Source organism: Schistocerca cancellata, chromosome 2 (genome assembly GCF_023864275.1).
Source record: "Schistocerca cancellata isolate TAMUIC-IGC-003103 chromosome 2, iqSchCanc2.1, whole genome shotgun sequence".
Lineage (NCBI taxonomy): Eukaryota > Metazoa > Arthropoda > Insecta > Orthoptera > Acrididae > Schistocerca > Schistocerca cancellata.
The window spans coordinates 450,103,747-450,131,629 of NC_064627.1; the positions used below are offsets into that span (position 1 = coordinate 450,103,747).

At 43.7% G+C, this 27,883-nt stretch overlaps 1 protein-coding gene across 3 annotated transcripts in view; it reads left to right on the top strand.

Annotated features, from left to right (window-relative positions):
• The window catches only part of LOC126161944 (phospholipid-transporting ATPase IF-like), a 633,423-nt gene that overhangs the window by 452,885 nt on the left and 152,655 nt on the right, over positions 1–27,883 (top strand). For all 3 annotated transcript variants that reach the window (XM_049918123.1, XM_049918124.1, XM_049918122.1), the window contains one exon: positions 18,468–18,575. In XM_049918123.1, coding sequence (XP_049774080.1) covers positions 18,468–18,575 — 108 coding nt within the window. The remainder of the gene's footprint in view (positions 1–18,467; positions 18,576–27,883) is intronic.

Genomic DNA, 27,883 nt, shown 5'->3' on the forward strand with positions numbered 1-27,883 from the left:
AAGCGGGTTAAAAGCTGTGAGCTGTCTGGGGAAGTTAACCTTGCATTACTGCGCAACTGTTTCACCAGGTATCCAGTCTAGCTTACCAAATTCCCAACCAGACTAACATTAATTATAATCTTTTAATAGTCATACGACAACCGGTGATATATATATAGAAAAGAGAATTTAAATAAAAAGAAATAAATCAGTTTATATTTGGAAATTTATTTTAACATTGATCATTGAAATTTCAGCATATTAAATTTGATTCATAACTAAACTGGTGCCTTATTTAGGATTGTGGAAAATGTGAGTTTGTAATCTTACGGAACACATCAAATATGGAGCCAAGATTGGGAGACTGCATACAACACTGCATTCATAAAATAACACACGAAGAACGTTGAAACATATGCAAGAGGAAATTAACCACAACCAACCGATTCAATTTTCACCCAAAGAAGTTACGTTCGTAGCGCAATCCTGTCCGTCATGAAATTACCACACACTGGTATACTAAATTCATACTAACTCTCTCTGAAATCTTCCCAAAAAGAATAGCTGAGGGCTACTTTGATGATTACACCACATGCTTCACGTGGTCAACTTGGCTTACACAAAGCGTGTAACTCCACAATAATTTTGATAATTAAAATAAATTGGATCGAAAAGCAATTTACAAAAGAAAAACCTCGAACTGGTGACTATCGTCTTACTATTAACCTGATTGGTCAAACAATTGTATAAGCACATGGTACTGATCTCACAAAGTACACCCCACGTGGGTTGAACATAAAGAAAAGTTGCTATATTGAAAAATATTGTCAAGACAAGACATTATAATCTCACACACATTCGCATTGAAGATTGATGATGCTAGTTAGAGTTACTGATCAACACGTGGTTCCACTTTACTCACAAAGTAGTGACAAAGCAACTACCGGAATATATTCTGAACTGTACACTCGAATCACACTGCGTTGCAATTTAAGATAACATTAGATATTTTAGAGCTAAACCTGAAATAAAGGTGATTAAATTTTCAGTTAGGCTGAACTTAAGAAATCCATTGTCCTACGGACTTAGCAGAGACGCGCTTAGGTGGAGATCTTACCACTTCAGATGCTCGCCACGGACAGACTGACCTGGTCCCTTCCTGAGGGTGGCTCACAGATACAAACGGAAGTGGCCAGAGGGGCAGCTTCTATACCAACATGACAAGGGACGGACAGGACCATACTAAGGATAGAAACCTCTCTGCTTTTAGAAAGCGTAGCTACCTGTTCCGACGTTGGTCCTACTGTTCTCTAGCAGACAGGCTTGTCTGCTACCCTCAAGCATGCAACTAGAAATACATTTGCTCATTCATCCTCTCACACAGAAGGGAAGGGGGATGACGGTATCTTATCGTATACAGTATATAAAAGAAAGCGGATGTAGGTTCCGTATAAGACTGTGTGACATGAATTACATATAAACTGTGTTTTAAAGTGTAGTAGTGTGACAGTTCGTTCTTGTTTATGTGTAAAAGTAACGCGTTCCACTACTCAGTCTCCTCCCAGATAGAAACGCCACAGTAAATTTAGACGAGGAATTTATGCCATAAATGACAACAGATTTAAGAAATTAACATGAAAGGAATCCAACAGAGACCTTTCACAGTTACGGGATGAAACGAATATCCAAAAAAATTAATACCCTAGCCTGCAACACATTTGTGAATCATACTCATAACAGTAAGTGCGTAGCAACTGTGTACTGCTAAGTTCAGTTTGAGTAACAGATTCGTCTACAACAAATTCTCATTCGGCACGACGCAATGTGACGATCTAATTACTTTAAAAGTAGTCCCCTTCCCTAACTGAATATAAAGTACGTACGAACCTACGCTTCACGATCGGCACCCCCCCCCCCCCCGCCATCCCCCCCTCGCTCCCTCTCTCACGACGTTCATTACCGCGCTGTTGATTGGTTTAACAGCCTCCAGGAGGACGCAACAGGTGATAATTGCCTGTTGGTATTGACGTTCAGCCGAGTCGACTTTCTTGACTCTGTCAGTGGCCTAAGTGGCGTTGGCGAGTCCGTTTGCCAGAAAGTGGCTTCGAGTGGCATAATCGCTCTTTTACAGGCAATCGTTTGTGTGGACTCCAAGAAAATTCAGTTCGAGACAGTGGCTGCGAGGTGCCGATTTGCAATTCAAGTGCACTTCATCTTTTTGTTGTTCAGTGGTTTCAGATCTCTTGTGTATTTGTGTCGCAAAACTTTTTGCTAATTAGACGAGGGTCTGACTCGGTCGACATTAGCGATACAGTGTGTAGGATGTGCAACAGATTCAACCGCACGTCGCAAATCTAGGGCTTCACAAAGTGTTGACTGGAAACAGTAGTCATCAGTTAAGCTACAGTATCTTCTGGCGTTTCGAGATCAGTGAATGTGTAGCTGGACTGTGTTCAAGGCTTGAAAGCACCGAAATTTCATTATGTACTGCAAAATGCATCTCATAATAAACTTCACTGTACTTTCAAATCTTATCTACGCAAAAGGATGTCTGCGTACGTTTTGAGGACGATAGGGATGTCCCTGACTGCAGAGGCTCACCTCGCATCATGTTTCAAGCGAGAGCCTGGAGGAAGAAAAGCAAGAAGAAACACCCACAGCCCTGGATAAAGGTAAATAGATTATTCACCGTTTATGGGAAACACTGTCGCATATCTTCCTTTTTTGAGTGACATTAATTTCATACAGCGGCCACTTATTCCTCAGTACGCCAGCAACTACCACACGTACAGCACACAATGCCTCTAATTTACTTATTTGCTTTTTGTATCCGTTTCTAGACCGTATCGCTGCAGTGCTATAGTCTGAACTTAAAACGTAATTTTCTTTTTTTAATGTTGATTCGATAAACAGTTTTGAAGACACTCGATCACACTACACCCCCGCCTTTTTTATCTGGATGTACACCCACAAATATGTGAAGCTTATATTTATTAAACATTTCTTTTGATTCTCCTGTCTTTTGAATAGGTCGATGATGGCTCGAGTGTGCCGAAACAGGTTTGGGCATTGAAGAGAATAATTGGTTCGTAATAGGCGGAAATGTATTCCCACAAGTCTTCTGCTTGCTTCTCCTACTACTTCTAATCTAACTTGTCTACAACATTTAAGCATACCTCATTTTCTGCAATGACTTTTCCATATGTTCGTCTCTTCATGAATTCTCAACTCTAGCCACTTTATATTTTGTCGAACCCGTTTATTTTTAGCATTCTCCGACAGCAAGTCAAGGGAGTGGAATAGGACTTCCGTCTGCGCCTCTTTAGCTTCCCTCTGGCAGGTACATCATGAATAGTTGTAGTATGCACATGACTTCAGTGACTGAATGTAAAATGCAAATCACTCGCCTCCGTATCCGAGATCGCTAAAGCACATTAGTGAGATGGCGCAAGAACTAGTCGTAGCCGTTCGGACCTTGGTGATCAAAGAAAGTTCCGTTGCTAGTATTCGACCGGCGAGAGGGAAAGAAGTGGTGATGTAAAGTTCCTAATCACCGGATAGTACGTCAGTATTCTGGATTAAATTCCAGACTTGGTCGCAGCGTTTCAAGCAGGCAAGGCATTTATCATTTTAAATGCCAGTCTGTAAGTCAGGTTGGAACCTTAAGCTCAGTTGTTCCCTTGCTGTAACTCAAGAGAAGTAAGTTATGTTGCGACACCGGGTTTCAACCTCGTATTATACTTCATACACTCCCACCACAGTAAACGATATGATACAATTGCCCATTTGAGACTACGGACACCAAACCTCCGTAGTGATGCCTACTGTAAAAGATTTGCTTAGTCAACTAAACAAAGTCGTTTTCACAATCTGTTCAAAAATTTTAAAAATATTCGATTCTCACACAGTGTTCGACAACAGTTGATATCAAGAGAAAAACAAATTCGATGTTTGCTGGGTTTTTGTTTAGGCTATTCTTTGATGCACGCGTTTTCTGTAATATTATTTTGTCGAGAACAGAAATGCTTTATTTCCCATTCTATATCTATCTCAATTTTCAGTGTAGCTAGTTTGTATGCTTATTTTTACAACATGATAGTACCTTTTCCGTGCATCGTATCGTCCTTACATCGTATGCTGTTATAAACAGCATTCTTAATTCCTTTGTTTCGGGGGTATTTGCAAAACATCTATGATTTCCATTCTCAGAAACTAAGTTACCAAATACAGCTATTTGCTGAAGACGATATGGTGGTCTTTTAAGCAGCATCCTCTCGGGCTGTTAGAAGTTCGAGAGTAAACGTAACATGTTCAGTAACGCACCCTGTTTCAACAGGTATTTGTTGGTGTCTACATTGCGAGGACGATTCACATCACGAGGATGATCTGAAAAGTTTTCAGCCAGATACTGAGAAGGCATTATTCCATCTCTGTAATGTTCCTGTGGAAGTGCTGCAAGATACTCGTCAGCAGCTGCATCGCCTCTTGTATGGACGAAAAACGTTTACTAGCAAGGAAGACTTTAAGTTTCGGAAAGAGACTGAAGTCTGAACGGTCGCACCAAGGGAACAGGGCGGATGTTCCAACACTTTATAGCGCAGATCCTGCACATTCTCAAGACAACTTTGTGAGCGGAGCTATCATTTTGATGAAAGATAATATTCTTCTTCTGAAAACCAACTCTCTGAATTTTTGCATCCAGATCCGTTAGAAGGTTAAAATAATATTCCCCACTTATTGTTTCATTCTTTTGAAGACAGTTGGCTAGCAGAATTCCTTTCTCATCCTAAAATACCGGTGCTATGGCATTTTCCACTGGTGACATCCTCTTCACCTTCTCTGGAGATGAAAAACCGCCTCATGTTCATTATTTCTATTGCCATTTTCATTCAGGAGTATAGTGGTATGTCTGTGTTTCACCCATTGCCGCATACCAACAAAAATAATCGCTTTTGTTTTTTCGAAAACGAACCAGACACTTTTCGGAAATTGTCGTACGAATTCGTTTCTGGTTCGTCGTGAGCAGGCCCGGCTGCCATCTTGCATAAAATTTACTCATGTGCTATTCAACATGCAAAATGTAGCTGACACTTTCATTTCAAATTATAGGCGTCCGCAAGGGGCAGCAAGATGGGGAACTTGTCTCCCCCGCCCTCACCCCCCTCCCCCCCCCCCCCCCACTGGAATCTTGGTATTGCATTTTATCCATTTCAGAATTCTCACACATTCCTAACAGTGATTAACAGCGACTCTGCCGAACTGCATGTTTAACACTTTTGAACCAGACGGAAAACATTGTGACTTTACCAATAATTACACATTTTGGATTTTTTCGGTTGTCACTCTGTTCCTGGAACATTATACCGTTTCCTAGATGCGGCGGGATTTCAGCGCTGTTCGGCAGTCAAGATGGCTGCGTAACTTTATAGAACCATGCTGAAATTATGTTCTCGATCTCCTCTCTGTCGCCCATATCGATCTGCTGATTCCGACGCCAATTCCCAGGAGAACATAAACATGGCGCAGCAGTACGAAACTCCGTCGTCCTTCCTCCAGTTCCCACAAGGACGCCACCTCCCTTTACTGTACAACGGAATAACAACAGTAGTTTATCGTTTACTGTGGACGAGGAAGCTCCGTGAACGCTTTTTGAATATACATTCAGTTTTACACGACAGAGCTTCTGTAGTGCTCCTCGAAGAACACGCTCACTGTAGGTATGCACAGCAGAGTTAAGAACATCACTCGGAAAAAGATGGTACCGCTTCCTGAAGCAGAAGAGATGCCATCCCCATGGATTGGGACTTTCTCAATTCTATGGTGTGCAACACAGCGCCAGATACCGTCTTAGAGCTACGAATTCTGCAATCTACACTCATGCTCATTAATTAAGGATAATTACAAAATGTGGTGCCACACAACGTGGCACTACACAAAACTAGACGTAATAGCGTAGGCCCATAGGTAACACACACGACACTGATATGTAAGTCCACGGTATTGGTGATAAGTTGAGAAAACCGTCCCGAAATACATGTGTTACAAAACGCCACTGTTTCCTGCGCATGTACCCCGACATCAATATTGGATATGATCACCATGCACACGTACACAGGACGCACAACTGGTTGGCATACCCTGGATCAGGTGGTCGAGCAGCTGCTGGGGTGTAGCCTCCCATTCTGGAAACAGTGCCTATCGGAGCTCCTGAAGTGTCGTAGGGGTTTGAAGACATTCAGCGATACGTCGACCGAGAGCATCCCAGACGTGCTCGATGGGTTTAGGTCTGGACAACAGGCACGCCACTCCATTCGCCTGATATCTTCTGTTTCAAGGTACTCCTCCACGATGGCAGCTCGGTGGCGCCGTGCGTTATCATCCATCAGGAGGAAGGTGGGACCCTCTGCACCCCTGAAAAGGCGGACATACTGGTGCAAAATGACGTCCCGATACACCTGACCTGTTACAGTTCCTCTGTCAAAGACATGCAGGGGTGTAAGTACATCAATCATAATCCCACCCCACACCATCAAACCACGACCTCCATACAGGTCCCTTTCAAGAACATTAAGGGGTTGGTATCTGGTACCTGGTTCATACCAGATGAACACCCTGCGAGAATCACTGTTCAGATTATACCTGGACTCGTCCGTGAACATAACCTGGGACCACTGTCCCAATGACCATGTAATCCGTTCTTGACATCAGGCTTTACGGGCTCTCCTGTGTCCAGGGGTCAGTGGAATGCAACTTGCAGGTTTCCGGCCGAATAGACCATGTCTGTTCAGTCGTCTGTAGACTGTGCGTCTGGAGACAACTGTTCCAGTGTCTGCGGTAAGGTCCCGAGCAAGGTTACCTGCAGTACTCCGTGGCCGTCTGCGGGCACTGATGGTGAGGTATCTGTCTTCTTGTGGTGTTGTACACTGTGGACATCGCGTACTGTAGCGCATGGACACGTTTCCTGTGTGCTGGAATCGTTGCCATAATCTTGAGATCGCTCTTTGTGGCACACGGAGGGCTTGTGCTACGACCTGCTGTGTTTGACCAGCCTCCAGTCGCCCTAATATTCTACCCCTCATAACGTCATCAATATGTGTTCTTTGATCCATTTTCAACACACAGTCACCATTAGCACTTCTGAAAACGTCTGCACACTTATTCGCTGCACCGTACTCTGCATGCACCAACACACTTCTGCGTATGTGGACTGCTGCCAGCGCCACCGTGTGACGACCGCAGGCCAAATGTACCGCTTGGTCACACCCCAAGGTGATTTAAACCCTCAAACCCCTCACCAGAGCGTTGTTTCACCATGTATCAGCATTATCCTTAATTTATGAGCATGAGTGTAGTTGGCCTGACTTCACAATAATGTGTCAAAGTGAAACAGTGGTTTTATCCTAAGCTGCTAAAAGTCGGTTCTATGTGCTAATTCATTCCAATGCTGGTCTTTTTTTAGCCCTTTTCCAGGGAATAAAAACGTAGTTTCCAAAACACATTTTATTCAACTTTAGTTATGCCAGTCAACATTAAAAACAGAAGGCATGAAAGTAATGCAGATAATATGTTAACGTGATCAGATGTGAAATTCCGTAAGCAAACAAATACTTGAAGTTTAACAAGTTTCTTAAAATGTTTATTCCCTGTTTCTCCTCTTTGTGAAACATTGAAGCAGCATTTTTTGTTGATTATTTTTGTTACTATTCAACAGGATTTTTTCAGTCGTTCTGAGTTTTTATGTTGCAGGTTTTTAATTTCTGTGTCGACGTGACACCGCTGGAATTTAATTTTTCTGAGTATTTTATATCTGTATTTCATAACTCACTTATTACCCTGGATTAATCAAATGTTGAAATTATTTCAGACTCTTAAATAAAATAGGTAGCATCCATAATTAATGTCGAAAGATTGCAGACACGATTGAAATATGAATACCATTCATCTATGAAAGTAATTTAACTTAAAAGTATTAAACGGATAATTATCAGTAGTTTGCAAACCAATTAATTTAGTATATTTTCTGTCAAAATAGGGCTTGGGGCACAACGCGTTTTCAAACTCACCGATTCACTTACATAAAAAATGGCAGTTTTAGAATTTTGCCTTCTCTTGCATAAATTTCTGCGAATGCCCATGTTTGAAATCCCTACAATTTTAGCATTTTCGGGAAATTTGGTATACCGATATTCGAAGATCATGTCGTGCACTTTTTGACTATTTCTAATATGGTTGTAATTCTCGAACATTCTTTAAGTGGATCATTTTGGACACTTTCACAATCTCGATTAAACTCGACAGCCCATTTCTTCAACATGGAAACTGAAGGAGAAATGTCACCATGCACATTTATGAAACACAAATGATTTTCGGTTGGCGTCAAATCTTCTTTTATAAAAAACTTTATCGCTGCATAATATTCGATTTTCTCCGTTTCCGAGAACTCACGCATCACGACTTGTTTAGACAGCTACCTACTGCCAATTACTGGACGGAATAACATGCAGTGTGACACAGAACTTGTTGAAAGTTGTGAGTCATCTTTTTATTTATCTCTTGCGCGACGCATTTCGGGAAATGATTCCCATTTTCAAGCGCGTTTTTCGTGTATTATGCCATTTATGCCCGACGTTTCGATGTGTCAGGTGCCAAGCATAGACGGCATAATACTGGTTTCTCTAAATTACACTCCTGGAAATGGAAAAAAGAACACATTGACACCGGTGTGTCAGACCCACCATACTTGCTCCGGACACTGCGAGAGGGCTGTACAAGCAATGATCACACGCACGGCACAGCGGACACACCAGGAACCGCGGTGTTGGCCGTCGAATGGCGCTAGCTGCGCAGCATTTGTGCACCGCCGCCGTCAGTGTCAGCCAGTTTGCCGTGGCATACGGAGCTCCATCGCAGTCTTTAACACTGGTAGCATGCCGCGACAGCATGGACGTGAACCGTATGTGCAGTTGACGGACTTTGAGCGAGGGCGTATAGTGGGCATGCGGGAGGCCGGGTGGACGTACCGCCGAATTGCTCAACACGTGGGGCGTGAGGTCTCCACAGTACATCGATGTTGTCGCCAGTGGTCGGCGGAAGGTGCACGTGCCCGTCGACCTGGGACCGGACCGCAGCGACGCACGGATGCACGCCAAGACCGTAGGATCCTACGCAGTGCCGTAGGGGACCGCACCGCCACTTCCCAGCAAATTAGGGACACTGTTGCTCCTGGGGTATCGGCGAGGACCATTCGCAACCGTCTCCATGAAGCTGGACTACGGTCCCGCACACCGTTAGGCCGTCTTCCGCTCACGCCCCAACATCGTGCAGCCCGCCTCCAGTGGTGTCGCGACAGGCGTGAATGGAGGGACGAATGGAGACGTGTCGTCTTCAGCGATGAGAGTCGCTTCTGCCTTGGTGCCAATGATGGTCGTATGCGTGTTTGGCGCCGTGCAGGTGAGCGCCACAATCAGGACTGCATACGACCGAGGCACACAGGGCCAACACCCGGCATCATGGTGCGGGGAGCGATCTCCTACACTGGCCGTACACCACTGGTGATCGTCGAGGGGACACTGAATAGTGCACGGTACATCCAAACCGTCATCGAACCCATCGTTCTACCATTCCTAGACCGGCAAGGGAACTTGCTGTTCCAACAGGACAATGCACGTCCGCATGTATCCCGTGCCACCCAACGTGCTCTAGAAGGTGTAAGTCAACTACCCTGGCCAGCAAGATCTCCGGATCTGTCCCCCATTGAGCATGTTTGGGATTGGATGAAGCGTCGTCTCCCGCGGTCTGCACGTCCAGCACGAACGCTGGTCCAACTGAGGCGCCAGGTGGAAATGGCATGGCAAGCCGTTCCACAGGACTACATCCAGCATCTCTACGATCGTCTCCATGGGAGAATAGCAGCCTGCATTGCTGCGAAAGGTGGATATACACTGTACTAGTGCCGACATTGTGCATGCTCTGTTGCCTGTGTCTATGTGCCTGTGGTTCTGTCAGTGTGATCATGTGATGTATCTGACCCCAGGAATGTGTCAATAAAGTTTCCCCTTCCTGGGACAATGAATTCACGGTGTTCTTATTTCAATTTCCAGGAGTGTATTTGAGGAGAATGCCAGAATAGGTCCTCTGAATAGATCACAGCCGAATTCCTTCTCCATATTTTTCTGTATCGAGCTTGAGGTCTGCCTGTAAACGCATAGATTTCTATACGAGGCTATAACTGTTGTCTTCCTTTCTTCCTTCGCTCTTTTATCTCGGAGGAATCTGCTATTTGAATACTAGCCTTTTGCTGGCTCTCTCGTAAGTGAAAAATAGCGGCAGTGATGTACAGTATTGGTGTACATCCATATTAATCGTGGCAACGCGGGAAATTTTGTGCTGATGGTCTGAGAAGCACAAGTCTACCGAACTTCTAATAATGCAAATAACGAGAAATCTGGATGTGGTTACTGAATTACAAGTGAAGAGAAATCTCACAAACGGTACTTCTCTAGTTGACGGCTGACTTATTAGCAATTTTGGAGGCGTAGTTGAGACAGCACTTACTAAAAATTTCCAGCTGATGATTTGAGCTCCCATTTCATTAGGGAGAGGTTGACGAACCAAAACTGGTGTCCCCAGAATCTAGTGCGGCACAGTCCTTAACTTTTTAAAATTGTTTTTAGACGTCACAAGCCGACAAAAAGGATGGCCTCTTAGGTTGGTTTGAATTAACTGGAGGTGGCCTTTCCCCGATCTCTGAACTGATTTTCTCAGCCAGTTACAGAGAGAGGGATCTACGGTTTATTCTAGATTCCACAACTAATTAAAAATCTTATTATTTTATTGTGAAGCCCTCTTATTGGTGTACGAACTATGTATTCGATTTCCCAACAATATGACTCTTTCTTTCCTAGCATTATTCCCATTATGCGGGTCCGCCTAATGATGAGACTCGCCCATATTGCAGTTATTACTATTGCGTTATCTGTAAGTGGACATCATTCCTGTCGCCCCATCGTATTTACAGTGTAAGGAAGGGTATTATGCTGCGTACGTGGTTCGTGTAAATTCTACAATAAAGATCGTTCCGTGTGTTTTAGTACGTCAACTGTATTAAGGTGGCTTCAAACGTAACTGCATGCTTGACAAACACGGATGGTCAAGCATTTTGCGCTGGTTGCATTGATGGAAAATATGCAAAGAGAGTTCATGAAAGTGGCTCATTTTATTTTTGTTACAAACATAGTCACAATATTGTTTTACTTGTCGTAGCAGGCGAAAATTATGAGGTTTATTGTTCTCGATTGTATCAAAAACGCAGAACATCGGATGGAAGTGTTCTTTATTCTGAAAAACAGCTGAAGGAGTTCTTTATTCTGAAGAACAGGTGAACCCCATGTTCTGGCGTTTTTGCCGAAATCGAAAACAATAAATCCATAATTTTCACCTGCTACGACAAGTCAAACAATACTGTGAGTGTTCTTCAGAATAAAGAATTTTAGGAGACTTTGGGATGTATAACTTGCTTTAACATAAATATAAGGTGCAAACCCAAAAAACCGAAGACTCAATCTTCTAAGAGAGCCAGATGCCTCCCCCCCCCCCCCCTCCAATTAAGTATACATTATCTGATTTGTCTGTCACTTAGCACTTCCGTCTCCTCTGGCAATGCTTATTAATGAGGAAAATGCCGAGTTAACCGTGGTGCAGAGTCAATATTAAACTGCAAGTCTCCCTACAGCTGGCTGGATAAGTCAATTCAAGGTCGGAGAAAGAGAAGGGCACACCCTGTCCAATAAGACTATACCTAGCTGTGGTGTTAAAACCAACCATCTGGTTGATCAAAGCATTACTCTTTCACTTGTATTTCTCTATCCAGACTTGCAGTAATGAGTAAAAATAATCCCTCTATCATCCCAGAAAACGCTGGTCATAGTCTCTCTGGCAGAAGAAATCAACTTGACACATTTTAGTGTAGGGCCACCGGTTTCCATCCCTGCTGTTGTTATTGATTTGTCCCTGTCGTGATGTGGGGACAAATAACCATTCGAAATCATCCCTTATATGCTCTTCTGTAGCTACAGCTTGTGCAAAACGCACTGTAATGATAGTCCATCATTTTCGTGGAAATCAACTTTCTGCAGAAGATATAAACATTAAGTCTTTACATTCTTCATAATGCCGAAAAAGGAAGCTCCATTTGCATCTTGTAGAAAATAGAAATCTACATACACTTCGCAAAAACAGTCCAAATAACATCCTAAATTAATAAACAGGTCTTCGAAATAAAAAATATATATATATTTCGAACTTCGACAAAATTCTTATTGGTTACAGTTAATTCAGAACAAAAGACAATCCTAATTTTACGTAAGATATAAATCGATTTTCATTAAATATAAAAACCATATGGCCTGAGACATAGCTAATATAATGATTATGTATAAATATAACAAAATAAAAGTATATCCTATTTGAAAAACAGCATTTACGATCTTATTGCGTAAGTAAAAAAATTATACATTTATGTGTACTATATATAGAAATATATATACTGACAATAGCTTGATCATATTTAGTCACTGCTTGAAAATAAGCTATGCTCGAAACCGGTAGCAATAAATAAAGAATGTATAAAAAAGCAGCCTTGTGGACTATAATTACAAAGCAATTCATTACATTACAAATCGTGTGGTGGTTTGTAGGAGGCCACTTGAGGACCTGAGAACCAGTCTACGTGCGAGACACACTGGGGCTACCTACACCTGGAGTTATGGTCTGGAGTGTGATTTCGTATGACAGCGGGAGCGCTCTCGTGGTTATCCTACGCGTCCTGACTGCAAATTTGTACGTCAGTCTGCTGATTTGACCTGTTGTGCTGCCATTCATTAACAGCATTCTAGGGACTGTTTGCCAACCGGATAATGCTCACCCACATACCACTGTTGTAACCCAACATGCTCTAAGAGTGTCGTCATGTTGCCTTGGCCTGTTAGATCACCAGATCCGTCTCCAGTCGAGCACATACAGGACATCATCGTACGACAACTCCAGCGTGATCCACAACCAGCATTAACAGTCCCAGCATTGCCCGACCGAGTGCAATAGGCATCGAACTTCATCCCACAAACTGACATCCGTCAAAACACAGAGCATGCATGTTTGCTGCATTGAGGAAGATAACTGCCACGGGACTGGAATATAAAAATAGTACGATTGGTTCAAAATGGTTCAAATGGCTCTGAGCACTATGGGACTTAACTTCTGAGGTCATCAGTCCTCTAGAACTTGGAACTACTGAAACCTAACTAACCTAAGGACATCACACACATCCATGCCCGAGGCTGGATTCGAACCTACGACCGCAGAGGTCGCGCGGTTCCAGACTGTAGCGCCTAGAACCGCTCGGCCACCCCGGCCGGCAGTACGATTGGTAACCGAAGATTTCTTTCCGTCGGTGTATTTTAGGAGGTGGCGATGTAGACTAAATAGAATAAAACGTTCCATGTACACTATGTGATCAAAAGTATACGGACACCTGGCTCAAAATGACTTACAAGTTCGTGGCGCCCTCCATCGGTAATGCTGGAATTCAATATGGTGTTGGCCCACCCTTAGCCTTGTTAACAGGTTCGACTCTTGCAAGCATACGTTCAATCAGGTGCTGGAAGGTTTCTTGGGGAATGGCAGCCCTTCTTCACGGAGTGCTGCACTGAGGAGAGGTATCGATGTCGGTCGGTGAGGTCCGGCACGAAGTAGGCTTTTCAAAACATCCCAAAGATGTTCTATAGGATTCAGGTCAGGACTCTGTGCAGGCCAGTCCATTACAGGGATGTTATTGTCGTGCAACCACTCCGCCACAGGCCGTGCATTATGAACAGGTGCTCGATCGTGTTGAAAGATGCAATCGCCAGCTCCGAATTGCTCTTCAATAGTGGGAAGCAAGAAGGTGCTTAAAACAAATGTAGGCATGTGCTGTGATAGTGTCTCGCAAAACAACAAGGGGTGCAAGCCCCCTCCATGAAAAACACGAACACACCATAACACCACCGCCTCTGAATTTTACTATTGGCATTACACACGCTGGCAGATGACGTTCACCGGGCGTTCGCCTTACCCACACTATGCCATCGGATCGCCACATTGTGTACCGCGATTCGTTTTTCCACTGTTCAATCGTCCAATGTTTACGTTCCTTACATCAAGCGAGACGTCGTTTGGCACTTACCGGCGTGATTTGTGGCTTATGAGCAGCCGCTCGACCATGAAATCCAAGTTTTCTCACGTCCCGCCTAACTGTCTTAGTACTTGCAGTGGATTCTGATGCAGTTTCGAATTCTTGCGTCATGGTCTGGATAGATGTCTGCCTATTACACATTACGACCCTCTTCAGCTGTCGGCGGTCTCTGTCAGTCATCAGACGAGGCCGGCCTGTACGCTTTTGTGCTGTACGTGTCCCTTCACGTTTCCACTTCACTATCACATCGGAAATAGTGGACCCAGGGATGTTTAGGAGTGTGGAAATGACGTGTACGGACGTATGACGCAAGTGACACCCAATCACCCAACAACGTTCGAAGTCCGTGAGTTCCGCGGAGCACCCCATTCTGCTCTCTCACGATGTCTAATGACTACTGAGGTTGCTGATATGGAGTACCTAGCAGTAGCTGGCAGCACAATACACCTAATATGAAAACCGTATGTTTTTGGGGGTGTCCGGATACTTTTTATCACATAGTGAAACATATGTCGAGTTTTTAATGGTGCCAGAGATACAGCTAAGTTTTGATTTAGCACATTTGTCATGGTATTGGTTCTCCATTCGCTATGGGCTTATTTATCGATTGCCATTTTTGTTTTGAAATTAAAGTTATGATGGTGATTTGCTGGCCTATTCTACGTATCGTTTAAGCACACTGCACGTATTTACAAATGTTTAGTATACCGATACGATAATTGTACATGAGTTTTATAATGAAAGCGTTGCTGCTGCTTGTACAGAATACGATAGACGATTTCCAAACCACAGATTGAAGAGCCGGACCGTCATGTCTCTTGGCCACCAAGATCCCCGCACCTTACTTCGTAAGATGTTTGTCAATGGTAATACCCTAAGCGCGGAATCTACAAAGATAAAATAAACACAAGAGACGAACTTACCGTTCGAATTATCAATAATGCTCCCATCATAAAAGGAAGCTAAGACGACCTCAGAACAGCTACACGGTATGTTGTCAAAAGAATGTGATAATATATTGAAGTTGGAGACGAAAGTTGTGAAAAGCAACTTTGAACTTAATTATTTGCCTTTACTTACCAGTTAGTTTCTGTTACATTCTAACAGCTGTGACCAGTAAAATCTGAACACATATTGTATCGAAGGTTTTATTCGAATTAGCGTATATTCCCACCTCTTAAAATATTTACCATTCCTCCTGAAATATGCTGTATACTGATATCTAGGAATGCCTCTGCGATTCTTTTTTTCCACCAACCCTTCAGCCATAGTTTTCAGCAATGATACCTGGTTTATTACTGGCAATTTTATTATCAATGTACCACACTTGAAGCGTCTTGATTATCACAATTGCCTGAAGATGTAAGGAATATCTGAAACGTGTTGCACAAATAACGACGTTTGAACTGCACAAAGGTGGCATGTTGATAACATAACGCTGCAGAAAAACACATTTTTGCAATAGCTTTTGGTCAGCATTCAATAAACGCGACATTCCTCTTCCACAAAGGCATAAAACGTAGCGTATTCTTTGTTCTGGTACGTCGATGACATTAAGATGTTTCGTACACTTTTAACCGACGACCATTCGGTATTACACTGTGCTCTTCTCAAGGATCTCCTGCTTGGCTGCACTTTTGGAATGTCCTTCATGTCAGCCGTCTTCAAGAGAAGTACGTCTTGTTTGAATCCAACTGCCCAGTTTTTACCCGTTAAAAAAAAAAAAAAGCAAAGTCCACACTGTCCCAAACAAATATTAAATGGATTCCGTTTCGCAATAAAAAGATTGAAACAAAGATCTTGATGAAATACTATGTCAGCTTATAACTGACTCTGTGCGATAGGTAATAAACAGACTATATGATTTTAACAACAAAACTATGTCGAATAATATCAGAAAATGCGAAACATAAATGACGAATAGTGCATGATAAACTGTAGAAATACGACAGGAGTGTTATTGGAAGATAGATCTCACTAATTACCATGAGATGGCCGTTCAACAAGGTGTGCAGCTTTAAGCAACAAAGAGTTAACTATAGAGCACAAAAAAGGATACATGAAAAGAAAGTGAGTAGTCAAATACAGTAGTGTTGCGAAGTTGTCTTCTTCTATTATACTGATCCACCTCATCCAAGCGTTTATGAAGCTATTTTAACGCGTAATTACTGTGCAACGTAGTTTGGCATTTTATCTCTCACAAAACGTCGAGATTCACCATAATGATAAACAAATACTTTTAAAATCACCCTCACTTTAATCTGTATACATATAGCCTACTGGCTAAGAGCATTTGCGAAAATCTCGGACTAAATAAAGTTTCGTATACCTAGCTGAAAAGGACTTTAAACGTCTACGTTCCAACACACAACGCACTTTTAGCTATTTGTATTTAAGCAACCAAGATTGTTGCCGGAATTTGGGAACAGGTTCTAAAACTAATTCGATGAACACTTCTTCATACCCGTTTTGTGTCTGCCGGCAACAAGTGCTGATTTTCTTTCTCGGAAATTTGTTATAAAATAACAGAGACGTATTGCTACTACAACAGTAGGGCCCGACTCCAAACTTCCGTGCCGTTATCAGTAAGCGATATGAGATACGTCGTCCCATGCAGTTAAGATACGTCACCCCATGCTGTTACACAGAAGCGACGATGATGATGTTTGGTTTCTGGGGCGCTCAACTGCGCGGTTATCAGCGCCCGTACAAATTCCCAACCTTTGCTCAGCCCAATCGCGCCACTTTCACGGATGATGATGAAATGATGAGAACACCCAGCCATCTTGAGGCAGCAGAAGCGATGGATTCGCGCGTGACTGTTGACGACGAACGTGATTCGAGCATTTCTATCGCCGCTCAGGCCCGAACTGAAAAGAGACGTATGGCTTCGCACTGTCGATTTAACGTCTTTGGCTGTATTTCTGCGAACTGGGATATTTTGAGATAACTGTTTCTGCTGTTCTGGTTTCGCATTTGTTGAGGCAACTATAGAAATTATATCCAGCATCCAAATTACCATTGCCCACTGGCCATGCAAGTATACACTACTATATTTTCACAGATCATTTGCCATTAAGAGCATCGGTTCTGCTGCGACAGTAACGTGTGTAACATTATCTCTTGCCATAGAGGGCGCGCGCGCACACACACACACACACACACACACACACACACACAGAGAGAGAGAGAGAGAGAGAGAGAGAGAGAGAAAGAGATTAATTTTTAATTTTTGTCTGGTAAAAATTGATAACATTGTCCCAGAAATAAATTGCTACCACCACCTGCATCCGATCAAATTCTCCCTTGGTTATCAGGCGGATGCTAGAACTGGAAACCCTCTCTCAAACATTCCCAATTGTGTATCCTCTGACTCACGCCCAACACACTGGAGCATTAAGTGGAAAGAAAAACGACTCTTAAATGGGCCGGGTCTCAAAGAGCCCTTTCTGTTCCTTCGAATGGAGAATGACAAATGGGAAAACCGGAAATAATGAATATCTCCCTCATTATCCTTTTTTCTCCAGCGATTCTACTGCATTACATGTTGTACATGTTACTGTAGTATTAGTTTCCATAAACAATGTATGAATCTTAACTAATTGGTGTGATTTTGAATAATTGTAGAAATAATCCGAAACCGAGCCGAGAGTTTCAATAAAATAACAATTATTGTTTGCGTATCTAAAATCTGGATTATTATCTGCGTAAGACGCATGTTTAACTTCTCTGAACGTTGTCGTCTGTAGTAGCACTGAGTGAGTGCGATATGGCAACACAGGAATTGTTGTTTGACTTGACGCTACGGTATGTGTCTATGATGTATAGGAATTAAATGTGTGTCACGCGTTTCACTGATATACATATACCTCTGTAGAGTTTTGTTTCTCGTTTCCTTAGAGTTGGCGAGTTATCTGAATTCCTGATAATCTATGAGATCAACACTGTAGGATTACGATTAGCGATGTACTCTTTGAAACGCAAGACGCATGCTTTCATTTAATAGTAATATAGAAACAAAGTAAGAGAGTGTTTTATATCCTTTAATTTTTCGTGTTTCGTTGCTCAGAAGCGAAAAAAATTAAGTGGTGCTATTGAGAGGCTGTAGATGCTACAACGGATGAAAGCGTAATGGCGTTAAAAGGCGCGGCGAGTGTGTAATTTACACTTCGTCATAAGAACTTTCATGATGTAGTAGATTGTGAATATGTTGCTTGTGGTTTAAGTGTATGTGAGGTGAGCCATATTTGTATTGTTGCAGGGTAACCGCGTGTCCTCTGTGGGGGACACCCGCAGCGTGTGGATTGGAGGTGCCCCAGCTACCGGAGAGCGCATCAAGTACCCCGACAACAGAGTCATCTCTGCCAAGGTAACCCTTCACACGTCCAGTTTTACTCTTTTTATCGTGTCGCTCTTCCTGGATACCATGTACATGAGAAAGACAAGAACGGAAAAAAAACTTTCAGTCTTTATTGTTGACAACCAATTTCGACAGTTGTAACTGTCATCTTTTGGTCTTCAAAACATTTTTGTTATAAAATTTATTCCAGTGTGAGTTAATACCTGATGCCATGTTGTCATTATGGTGAATAAAATACAGCTCATTATACTGAGGTCTGTGGACAATAAAACCATTTAATTTAACAAAGCACCTTGTTCACATGGACATTTTCACATACGTATAGGATTGCCTTGTCTAGCTGGGACCTCGTCGGGACACTCTGAGATAGAGGTGTAGAAATGAAGTAAAAAATTTATTTAATATAATCACTTTTTATTTAGGACACGATTACATGGAACTTGTTGCGGCAGAAGTAGTTGGTACACCATATTTTTCGGAAGATTTTTATCTTTTTCAGTGAGTCTTTTTTCTCTTTGCGTTTTTATAAAACTCCATGAAAGTCAGCTTGTTGTCAAACTGGAACTATACGACTGATTTCACAGTCCCTGGCAGCAGTCTGTTTCTTTCATCAGTCCTCTGGTCCGACATTAGTGAAAATTCTCTTTCCACCATGACGTTGTGTGCGGAATTAGAAAACAAATGCTCGCATGTTTTAGTAGTTGGCATCTGCGTTCAGGATTTTCGGTTTCCTTAAGAAAGTAAGTCCACCTTTCTTCCACGGGGTGTTTGGACTTCATCAAATGGCTCTGAGCACTATGGGACTCAACATCTTAGGTCATAAGTCCCCTAGAACTTAGAACTACTTAAACCTAACTAACCTAAGGACATCACACACACCCATGCCCGAGGCAGGATTCGAACCTGCGACCGTAGCAGTCCCGCGGTTCCGGACTGCAGCGCCAGAACCGCACGGCCACCGCGGTCGGCTGGACTTCATCCTTTCGAGTCACACATAGTTTCTAAGCAGCTCTCCAGATACACACACTATGTGATCAAAAGTATCCGGACACCTGCCTCAAAATGACTTACAAGTTCGTGGCGCCCTCCAGCGGTAATGCTGGAATTCAATGTGGTGTTGGCCCACCCTTAGCCTTAATAAAAGCTTCCACCCTCGCAAGCATACGTTCAATCAGGTGCTGGAAGGTTTCTTGGGGAATTGCAGCCCATTCTTCACGGAGTGCTGCACTGGGGAGATGTATCGATGTCGGTCGGTGAGGCTTGGCACGACGTCGGCGTTCCAAAACATCCCACAGGTGTTCTGTAGGATTCAGGTCAGGATTCTGTGCGGGCCAGTGCATTACAGGGATGTTAATGTCGTGTAACCACTCCGCCACAGGCCGTGCATTATGAACAGGTGCTCGATCGTGTTGAAAGATGCAGTCGCCATCCCCGAATTGCTCTTCAACAGTGGGAAGCAAGAAGGTGTTTAAAACATCAGTGTAGGAATGTGCTGTGATAGTGTTACGCAAAACAAGTAGTGCAAGCCCCCTCCATGAAAAACACGACCACACCATAACACCACCGTCTCTGAATTTTACAGTTGGCACTACACACATTGGCAGATGATGTTCACCGAGCATCGCTATACCCACACCCAGCCATCGAATCGCCACATTGTGTACCGTGATTCGTCACTCCACACGTTTTTCCACTGTTCAATCGTCTAGTGTTTACGCTCCTTACGCCAAGTGAGGCGTCGTTTGGCATTTATCGGTATGACGTGTGGCTTATGGGCAGCCGCTCGACCATGAAATCCAAGTTTCTCACCTCCCGCCAAGGTGTCATAGTACTTGCAGTGGACCCTGTTGCAGTTTCGAATTCTTGCGTCATGGTCTGGATAGATGTCTGCCTATTACACATTACGACCCTCTTCAACTGTCGGCGGTCTCTGTCAGTCATCAGACGAGGCCTGGCCTGTACGCTTTTGTACTGTACGTGTCCCTTCACGTTTCAACTTTACTATCACATCGGAAACAGTGGGCCTAGGGATGTTTGGGAGTGTGTAAATCTCGCGTACAGACGTATGACACAAGTGACACCTAATCACCTGACCACGTTCGAAGTCCGTGAGTTTGCGGAGCGTCCGCCCCATCCTGGTCTCTCACGACGTCTAATGACTACTGAGGTCTCTGATATGGAGTACCTGGCAGTAAATTGCAGCCAAATGCACCTCTTATGATAAACGTATGTTTTTGGGGGTGTCCGGATACTTTTGATTACATAGTGTATACTCCTGAAAGCAAATGTCACCTGAATTCTTCTTATTATTTTAGTCAGATATATAATAGTGTTTCCAATCATTACGCAATCTGGGTTTTCATATAGCATCATCCAGTCAAATACTTGATAATTATTAACAGAAACAGCCCTTTTCGCTAAGTAATCTAATGCTACGGTATTGAAGGCCTTTGTCTCTTCCCCAGAGTACGTTTTATAACAAAAATTTTCTGAAGACCGGAAGATAGTTACAACTGTCGAAACCGGTTGTCAGCAATAAAGATTGATTTTTGCGATCTTGGCTTTTGAAAGTTTTTTGTTGAGTAAAACCTAGTTCGCGCCTTCTGAGTTCTCAATATGAGAAAATTCAGACAAACACGAAAGGTAAATTGGATTCTTGATTAATTACGTTTGTGGAAAAAATTTAATCCTTCTATTCCTAGGAGGTAAGCCATTTACTGCCCCTTTTCGGGCGATCTGCTTAAAACTAGACTTTCGTTCCAGTTGTCTCTTTTATTGTTCCCTATTCTCTGATATACAGGGTGTTTCAGAATGAATATTGGTGTTTTAAGGCATTGTATCATTATTATATTCAGCTTACAGTTATAAATAATACATCAAATGAAAGAGTAACTCAGTTTTGTTTGTATACCTGTGCACATGCGCATGCACGTTTCCAGTATCTTCCATTAGAAAGCGCTAGTAGCAAAGATGGCTACTAATGAACAGAAAGCTTCTTGCATTTTATACACTCCTGGAAATTGAAATAAGAACACCGTGAATTCATTGTCCCAGGAAGGGGAAACTTTATTGACACATTCCTGGGGTCAGATACATCACATGATCACACTGACAGAACCACAGGCACATAGACACAGGCAACAGAGCATGCACAATGTCGGCACTAGTACAGTGTACATCCACCTTTCGCAGCAATGCAGGCTGCTATTCTCCCATGGAGACGATCGTAGAGATGCTGGATGTAGTCCTGTGGAACGGCTTGCCATGCCATTTCCACCTGGCGCCTCAGTTGGACCAGCGTTCGTGCTGGACGTGCAGACCGCGTGAGACGACGCTTCATCCAGTCCCAAACATGCTCAATGGGGGACAGATCCGGAGATCTTGCTGGCCAGGGTAGTTGACTTACACCTTCTAGAGCACGTTGGGTGGCACGGGATACATGCGGACGTGCATTGTCCTGTTGGAACAGCAAGTTCCCTTGCCGGTCTAGGAATGGTAGAACGATGGGTTCGATGACGGTTTGGATGTACCGTGCACTATTCAGTGTCCCCTCGACGATCACCAGTGGTGTACGGCCAGTGTAGGAGATCGCTCCCCACACCATGATGCCGGGTGTTGGCCCTGTGTGCCTCGGTCGTATGCAGTCCTGATTGTGGCGCTCACCTGCACGGCGCCAAACACGCATACGACCATCATTGGCACCAAGGCAGAAGCGACTCTCATCGCTGAAGACGACACGTCTCCATTCGTCCCTCCATTCACGCCTGTCGCGACACCACTGGAGGCGGGCTGCACGATGTTGGGGCGTGAGCGGAAGACGGCCTAACGGTGTGCGGGACCGTAGCCCAGCTTCATGGAGACGGTTGCGAATGGTCCTCGCCGATACCCCAGGAGCAACAGTGTCCCTAATTTGCTGGGAAGTGGCGGTGCGGTCCCCTACGGCACTGCGTAGGATCCTACGGTCTTGGCGTGCATCCGTGCGTCGCTGCGGTCCGGTCCCAGGTCGACGGGCACGTGCACCTTCCGCCGACCACTGGCGACAACATCGATGTACTGTGGAGACTTCACGTTTCACGTGTTGAGCAATTCGGCGGTACGTCCACCCGGCCTCCCGCATGCCCACTATACGCCCTCGCTCAAACTCCGTCAACTGCACATACGGTTCACGTCCACGCTGTCGCGGCATGCTACCAGTGTTAAAGACTGCGATGGAGCTCCGTATGCCACGGCAAACTGGCTGACACTGACGGCGGCGGTGCACAAATGCTGCGCAGCTAGCGCCATTCGACGGCCAACACCGCGGTTCCTGGTGTGTCCGCTGTGCCGTGCGTGTGATCATTGCTTGTACAGCCCTCTCGCAGTGTCCGGAGCAAGTATGGTGGGTCTGACACACCGGTGTCAATGTGTTCTTTTTTCCATTTCCAGGAGTGTAGTTTGAAAGGACTGGAGCTGTTGTTACATCGCAATGTGCGTTCGGTATTAAGTTCCATTGTAATCCTCCGAGAGATACCATCAGTTTGAAGACACTATTGAGTCTTGAGGAGAGAATGACCGAAGAACTTGTTGAACGAGTGAGTTACAAGCTCTAAACAGGATTGAAGCAGTTGTTGCAGTAATTACTTAAGACAAACTTATCAAGGTTTCGGAAGAGTTCACCTGTTGACTCACCGAGTGCCACGTGACAAATGGTGCTCACATTGAATGCTTGTAATAAAAGCTGTTTGAGTTGCTCTTTCATTCAAATGCTACAAAGCCTTGAGAACCCGATATTTATTTTGAAAAACCCGGCTCAGTGATTAGCCGAAAGCCTTGGGAAACCACTAACACACAAGAACATTCGTCGAATAGACCGCACAAAACTAACTTAAAGGCCTATATCTCTGACACCAGTCGTTTGTAGAACTTTGAAACATGTTTTATGCTCGCGTATTACATTTCCAGAACCGAAAATCTCTTCTTTAGGAATCAACCTGATTCCGAAAGCAACGATCGTGTGAAATTTAGTTCGCTCTGTTCGTCCACGAGATACAAAAAGGAAGCGACCGGGAAGATGTCGTGTTCCTTAATTTCTGGAAAGCGTTCGATATAGTTCCGCATTGCCGCCTAGTGAACAAAATACGAGCGTACGGAATATCAGACCAACTGTGTGACTGGACTGAATAGTTTCTAGCAAATAGTTCACAGCACGTCATTCTAAATAGAGAGAAGTCTTGAGAAGTACAAGTAATTTCGGGTGTGACTCAAAGGAGTGTTAGAGGGCCATTACTTTTCACGGTACATGTAAATGACGTAATAAATAACGTCGGAAGTTCCGTGAAGCTTTCCGTGGGTGTTTTGTTGTTGCATACAGGAAAGTCGCAACGCTAGAAAATTGTAGCGGAATGCAGGAACACCTGCACAGTATCGACTCTTGGCGCAGAGAGCAGCAGTTGGCCCTCAACACTAGCAAGCGTAACGTATTGCGGGTACATAGAGAGAAAAACCCTTTATTGTATGATTACATCATTACAAAACAATCACTGGAAGCCGTTATTTCCATAAAACATCTAGAAGAATATGCGCGGAGCGATTTGAAATGGAAAGACCACATAAAATTGATCGCGGGTAAGGCAGATACCAGACTGAGATTCGTTGGAGGAATCCTCAGGAAATGTAGTCCATCAACAAAGGAAGCAGCTTACCAAACGCTCGTTTGACCAATATTTGGATATCGCTCGTCAGTCTGGGATCCGCACCAGATAGGATTGAATGAGGAAATAGAGAGGATCTGGGGAAGAGCAGCACGTTTCATTACGGGTTCATTTAGTAAGTACAAAAGTGTCACGGAGGTGCTCATGTTCCTTATCACAAGATGGTCCATTAAAATTCCAAAAGCGTACGTTTCTAGAAGAGTCAACAGAAATATTGCTTCCTCCTACGTATATCCAGCGAAAACACATGAAGGTAAAATTAGAGGATTGGAACCCACGCGGAGGCTTGCTAGCAATCGTTCTTCCCACGAACCGTATGTGAGTGGAACAGGGAAAGGGGAAAATGACAGTGGTACACAAAGTACCCTCCGCCATACACCGTAAGATGGCTTGCAGAGTATAGATGCAGATGAAGAAAGAGTCACTCATTTGCCGCTGAAGCCTGTGTGGTGCATTCGTCTCCTTGCAGTCCTGGTGAAAATGGGTGTCTTACTTCCTCACATTCAAATTGGTGGCGATCTGACACAGCATGTGGACTATCACCCCGTGTGCCTCTATAGAGGCGACATGACGTCCATGGGCGCCCGTACGATATTTTGTAGAGGGGGGAGGAGGGCAGCTAGACCTGGGGGTTAACGAGTGTTTCTAAAATTATGGAAGACACATGGTGACTTTTAAATCTCCATAAAAAAAAAAGGTTCCAGCTCCGACCCTGCTAAAAACATGAGTAATACCGACTTTTCAACCAGTTTTTGAAAGAATAACATCTGTATAGCCTCTGACTACACTATATTTTTTTTTCTTTCCATGAGAGCTTGAGGGGGTGGTTGCAAGATGGTGCTCTCGACTCCCCCCCCCCCCCATTGCCTCTGGGCATGAGCGCCCGTGGTGGCATCATTCGCCACACACTTGAGCCAATCCTCCGCGGTGGTTTACGTGCGTAGAAACGTTGTCTCTGTGACACATGCTCTACCCTCAACGCTGTTGACCTCGGACACTTTTTTATTTTCACCATACGTACTGTTCAATAGACGAGATGTGTTTCACAGTGGGGAAGCTGAACAAGTGCACATAGCTCTTACGGTATGCACTTTAGATCCCATGTTTGCTGGACATTTTTTTCATGTTTTGGTCTATACTATTGACTGCGCAAACTAAGATGACTTTCGGCACGATGGTTAATGAGAGTGACTTTAAATGAGACATGCCTATATGGTCGCCTCCATCAGCCACTGCACCGAGTGTCTACTTAGTTTCCGTGGACTTTACCACCTGCCAAAATACAGAAAGCAAAGAGCTTGTAGCAGAAGAGATTTGTTTTATAATATCGAAGATGAAGAAGTGTTCATAGCTCTTAAGGTATATGTTTTAGAGCCCATGTTTACTAGACCTTTTTGCCTAGAATGATCGTTCCTGCAATAATCACGAGTATTGTCCATGAGTATTGGGACTCCTTGTATAACATAGATTTTCCATATCTCTGGTTAATATTACCTAATCGTTTACAAAATTAAGTCTTTGTCTTACAGATTACTCCCTAACGTTTAGAGCTAAATTTATACTGATCCCAGAGGAGTTTAAATTGAGTATTTTGGAATAAAAAGCAATAATAGGAAATGAAGATTTCAGGCAGTCTCGAGTGAGCAATGCATGTGAGGCATGTGTTCCTGAAATGATGGTTGTGGTGTTACGTTTTAAAACAGTTCACAGTTCTACATTATTTGTGTTTCTTTGGGGTTACATGAAGTTATTGATATCTGAATCCACAGTAGAAACTGTTGAGGAACTGATTGGTAGCTGTGCTTAATTTCTAACATTTTTGGTTCCCGAACGCACTTCTTCAACCGTATAAAAACGTCCCTCCCCCTCCTCTCAGCCATAAAAATCATAAGTTTCGATATTGTAAAACTTGTTATAAAACTTACAATTTGAAATCATTTTTTACAAAATGCTGTTCTGAAATTCAGGTTTTTGAAAGATACTTCCTTATAATAAAAGCAATAAAACCGCAATATTTAATGTAAACAATAAGTGATACCGTCTGTCCCGGTAGAAGTGTCACCTTGCTCCCTAGTTCTGCTCGATGCATATCAGGAGAAGTCGGTAGCCTTCACGACTGTGACGTTATGTTTTCAGTTCTGCCCATCGCATCACGTTGGTCACACACTTTCACGCTCACGGGTGCCGACGGAGTGGCAAATCGTAGTTACGTTGCGATTTAATAGACACGTACTGTTTTAAATCTCCGGTGGCGACTTGTTCCAGAGAGTTAAAGAAAAATCCGTGGGAGGTGTCGCAACAGCGTTCCGGTCGAAAGTAATCCCTGGTTGCCTGATGCAGAAAGCACGGAACCAGGGTTGTGTCCTTGACGAAAGGGAGGAGAGAAAGTGAGACGGTCACAGTTTCCTACTTTCTCTCCCCCTCAAATAACAATTTACTGTCTCTCCCACTTTTAACGTACCACAGTTGCCAAGGATTTAAAAATAATAGCAAATATAAAATGTTTTATTATATAAAGGCAGTCAAATGAAAACAACGCAGATGGAAAAAGTAAGTAACCCGTTTGTTATGCAAAAGTAATCGTCATAACTGTTAGTTCGTTTATCCCTCTATGAGACAAGATGGTGAATGCAATTTTTGCAAAGCTTCGAATAAGTTTCTCTGTTGCTTTCAGTAGTAATGAAAGGTCTTTCCCTTTCTGTGTTGTCTTACTGAAGTTCTGCCATTTGCTGCTTCTACTCGCGGACTCACGAACCGTGTCGGGTGCTGCTGGCAGCAGCTTGTGAATAGACGCCCCTGCCTGGCCGGAATGTTCTCTGCAGCCGGTCAGCCTGCATAGCATTCCTTGCCATTTTAACACTGTTTTCATGCTACTTTATCTTTCGAAAATTGTCTACGAAACATGAAAATTGATAGACATAAAAATATACACGTCTTTATCATTTGGGGGGGGGGGGGAGCTTGATGATCCTCATGACACCTCTCCCCCCTCCCCCTCTCTGGATCTACGCCGGTCTCACAGTAGGACAGATAACAGAAATTTAAGAGTGTGGCAAAATTTCACGCACCTTTCTAAAGTCGCCTTCACACAGAGCCACTGAGAAGCACTTCTCAGTGGCTCTTCCGCTGGCAAAGTATTCGTTTAAATGGGTTCTTCCATGGAGACAAAAAAAAAAAAGAGGAAAGATGGCATTACGTCACAGACGTGAAGCCATTGTCCGCCATCTTAACTAGCCCAATACTTTAGGTTAACCGCAGTCTGCGAGTATGTGTACGGAACGACTTGACGTGGAATGATCGTATAAAATTAATTGTTGGCAAGGCGGGTGCCAGGTTGAGATTCATTGGGAGAGTCCTTAGAAAATGTAGTCCAGCAACAAATGAGGTGGCTTACAAAACACTCGTTCGACCTATACTTGAGTACTGCTCATCAGTGTGGGATCTGTACCAGGTCGGGTTGACAGAGGAGATAGAGAAGATCCAAAGAAGAGCGGCGCGTTTCGTCACAGGGTTATTTGGTAAGCGTGATAGCGTTACGGAGACGTTTAGCAAACTCAAGTGGCAGAATCTGCAAGAGAGGCGCTCTGAATCGCGGTGTAGCTTGCTGTCCAGGTTTCGAGAGGGTTC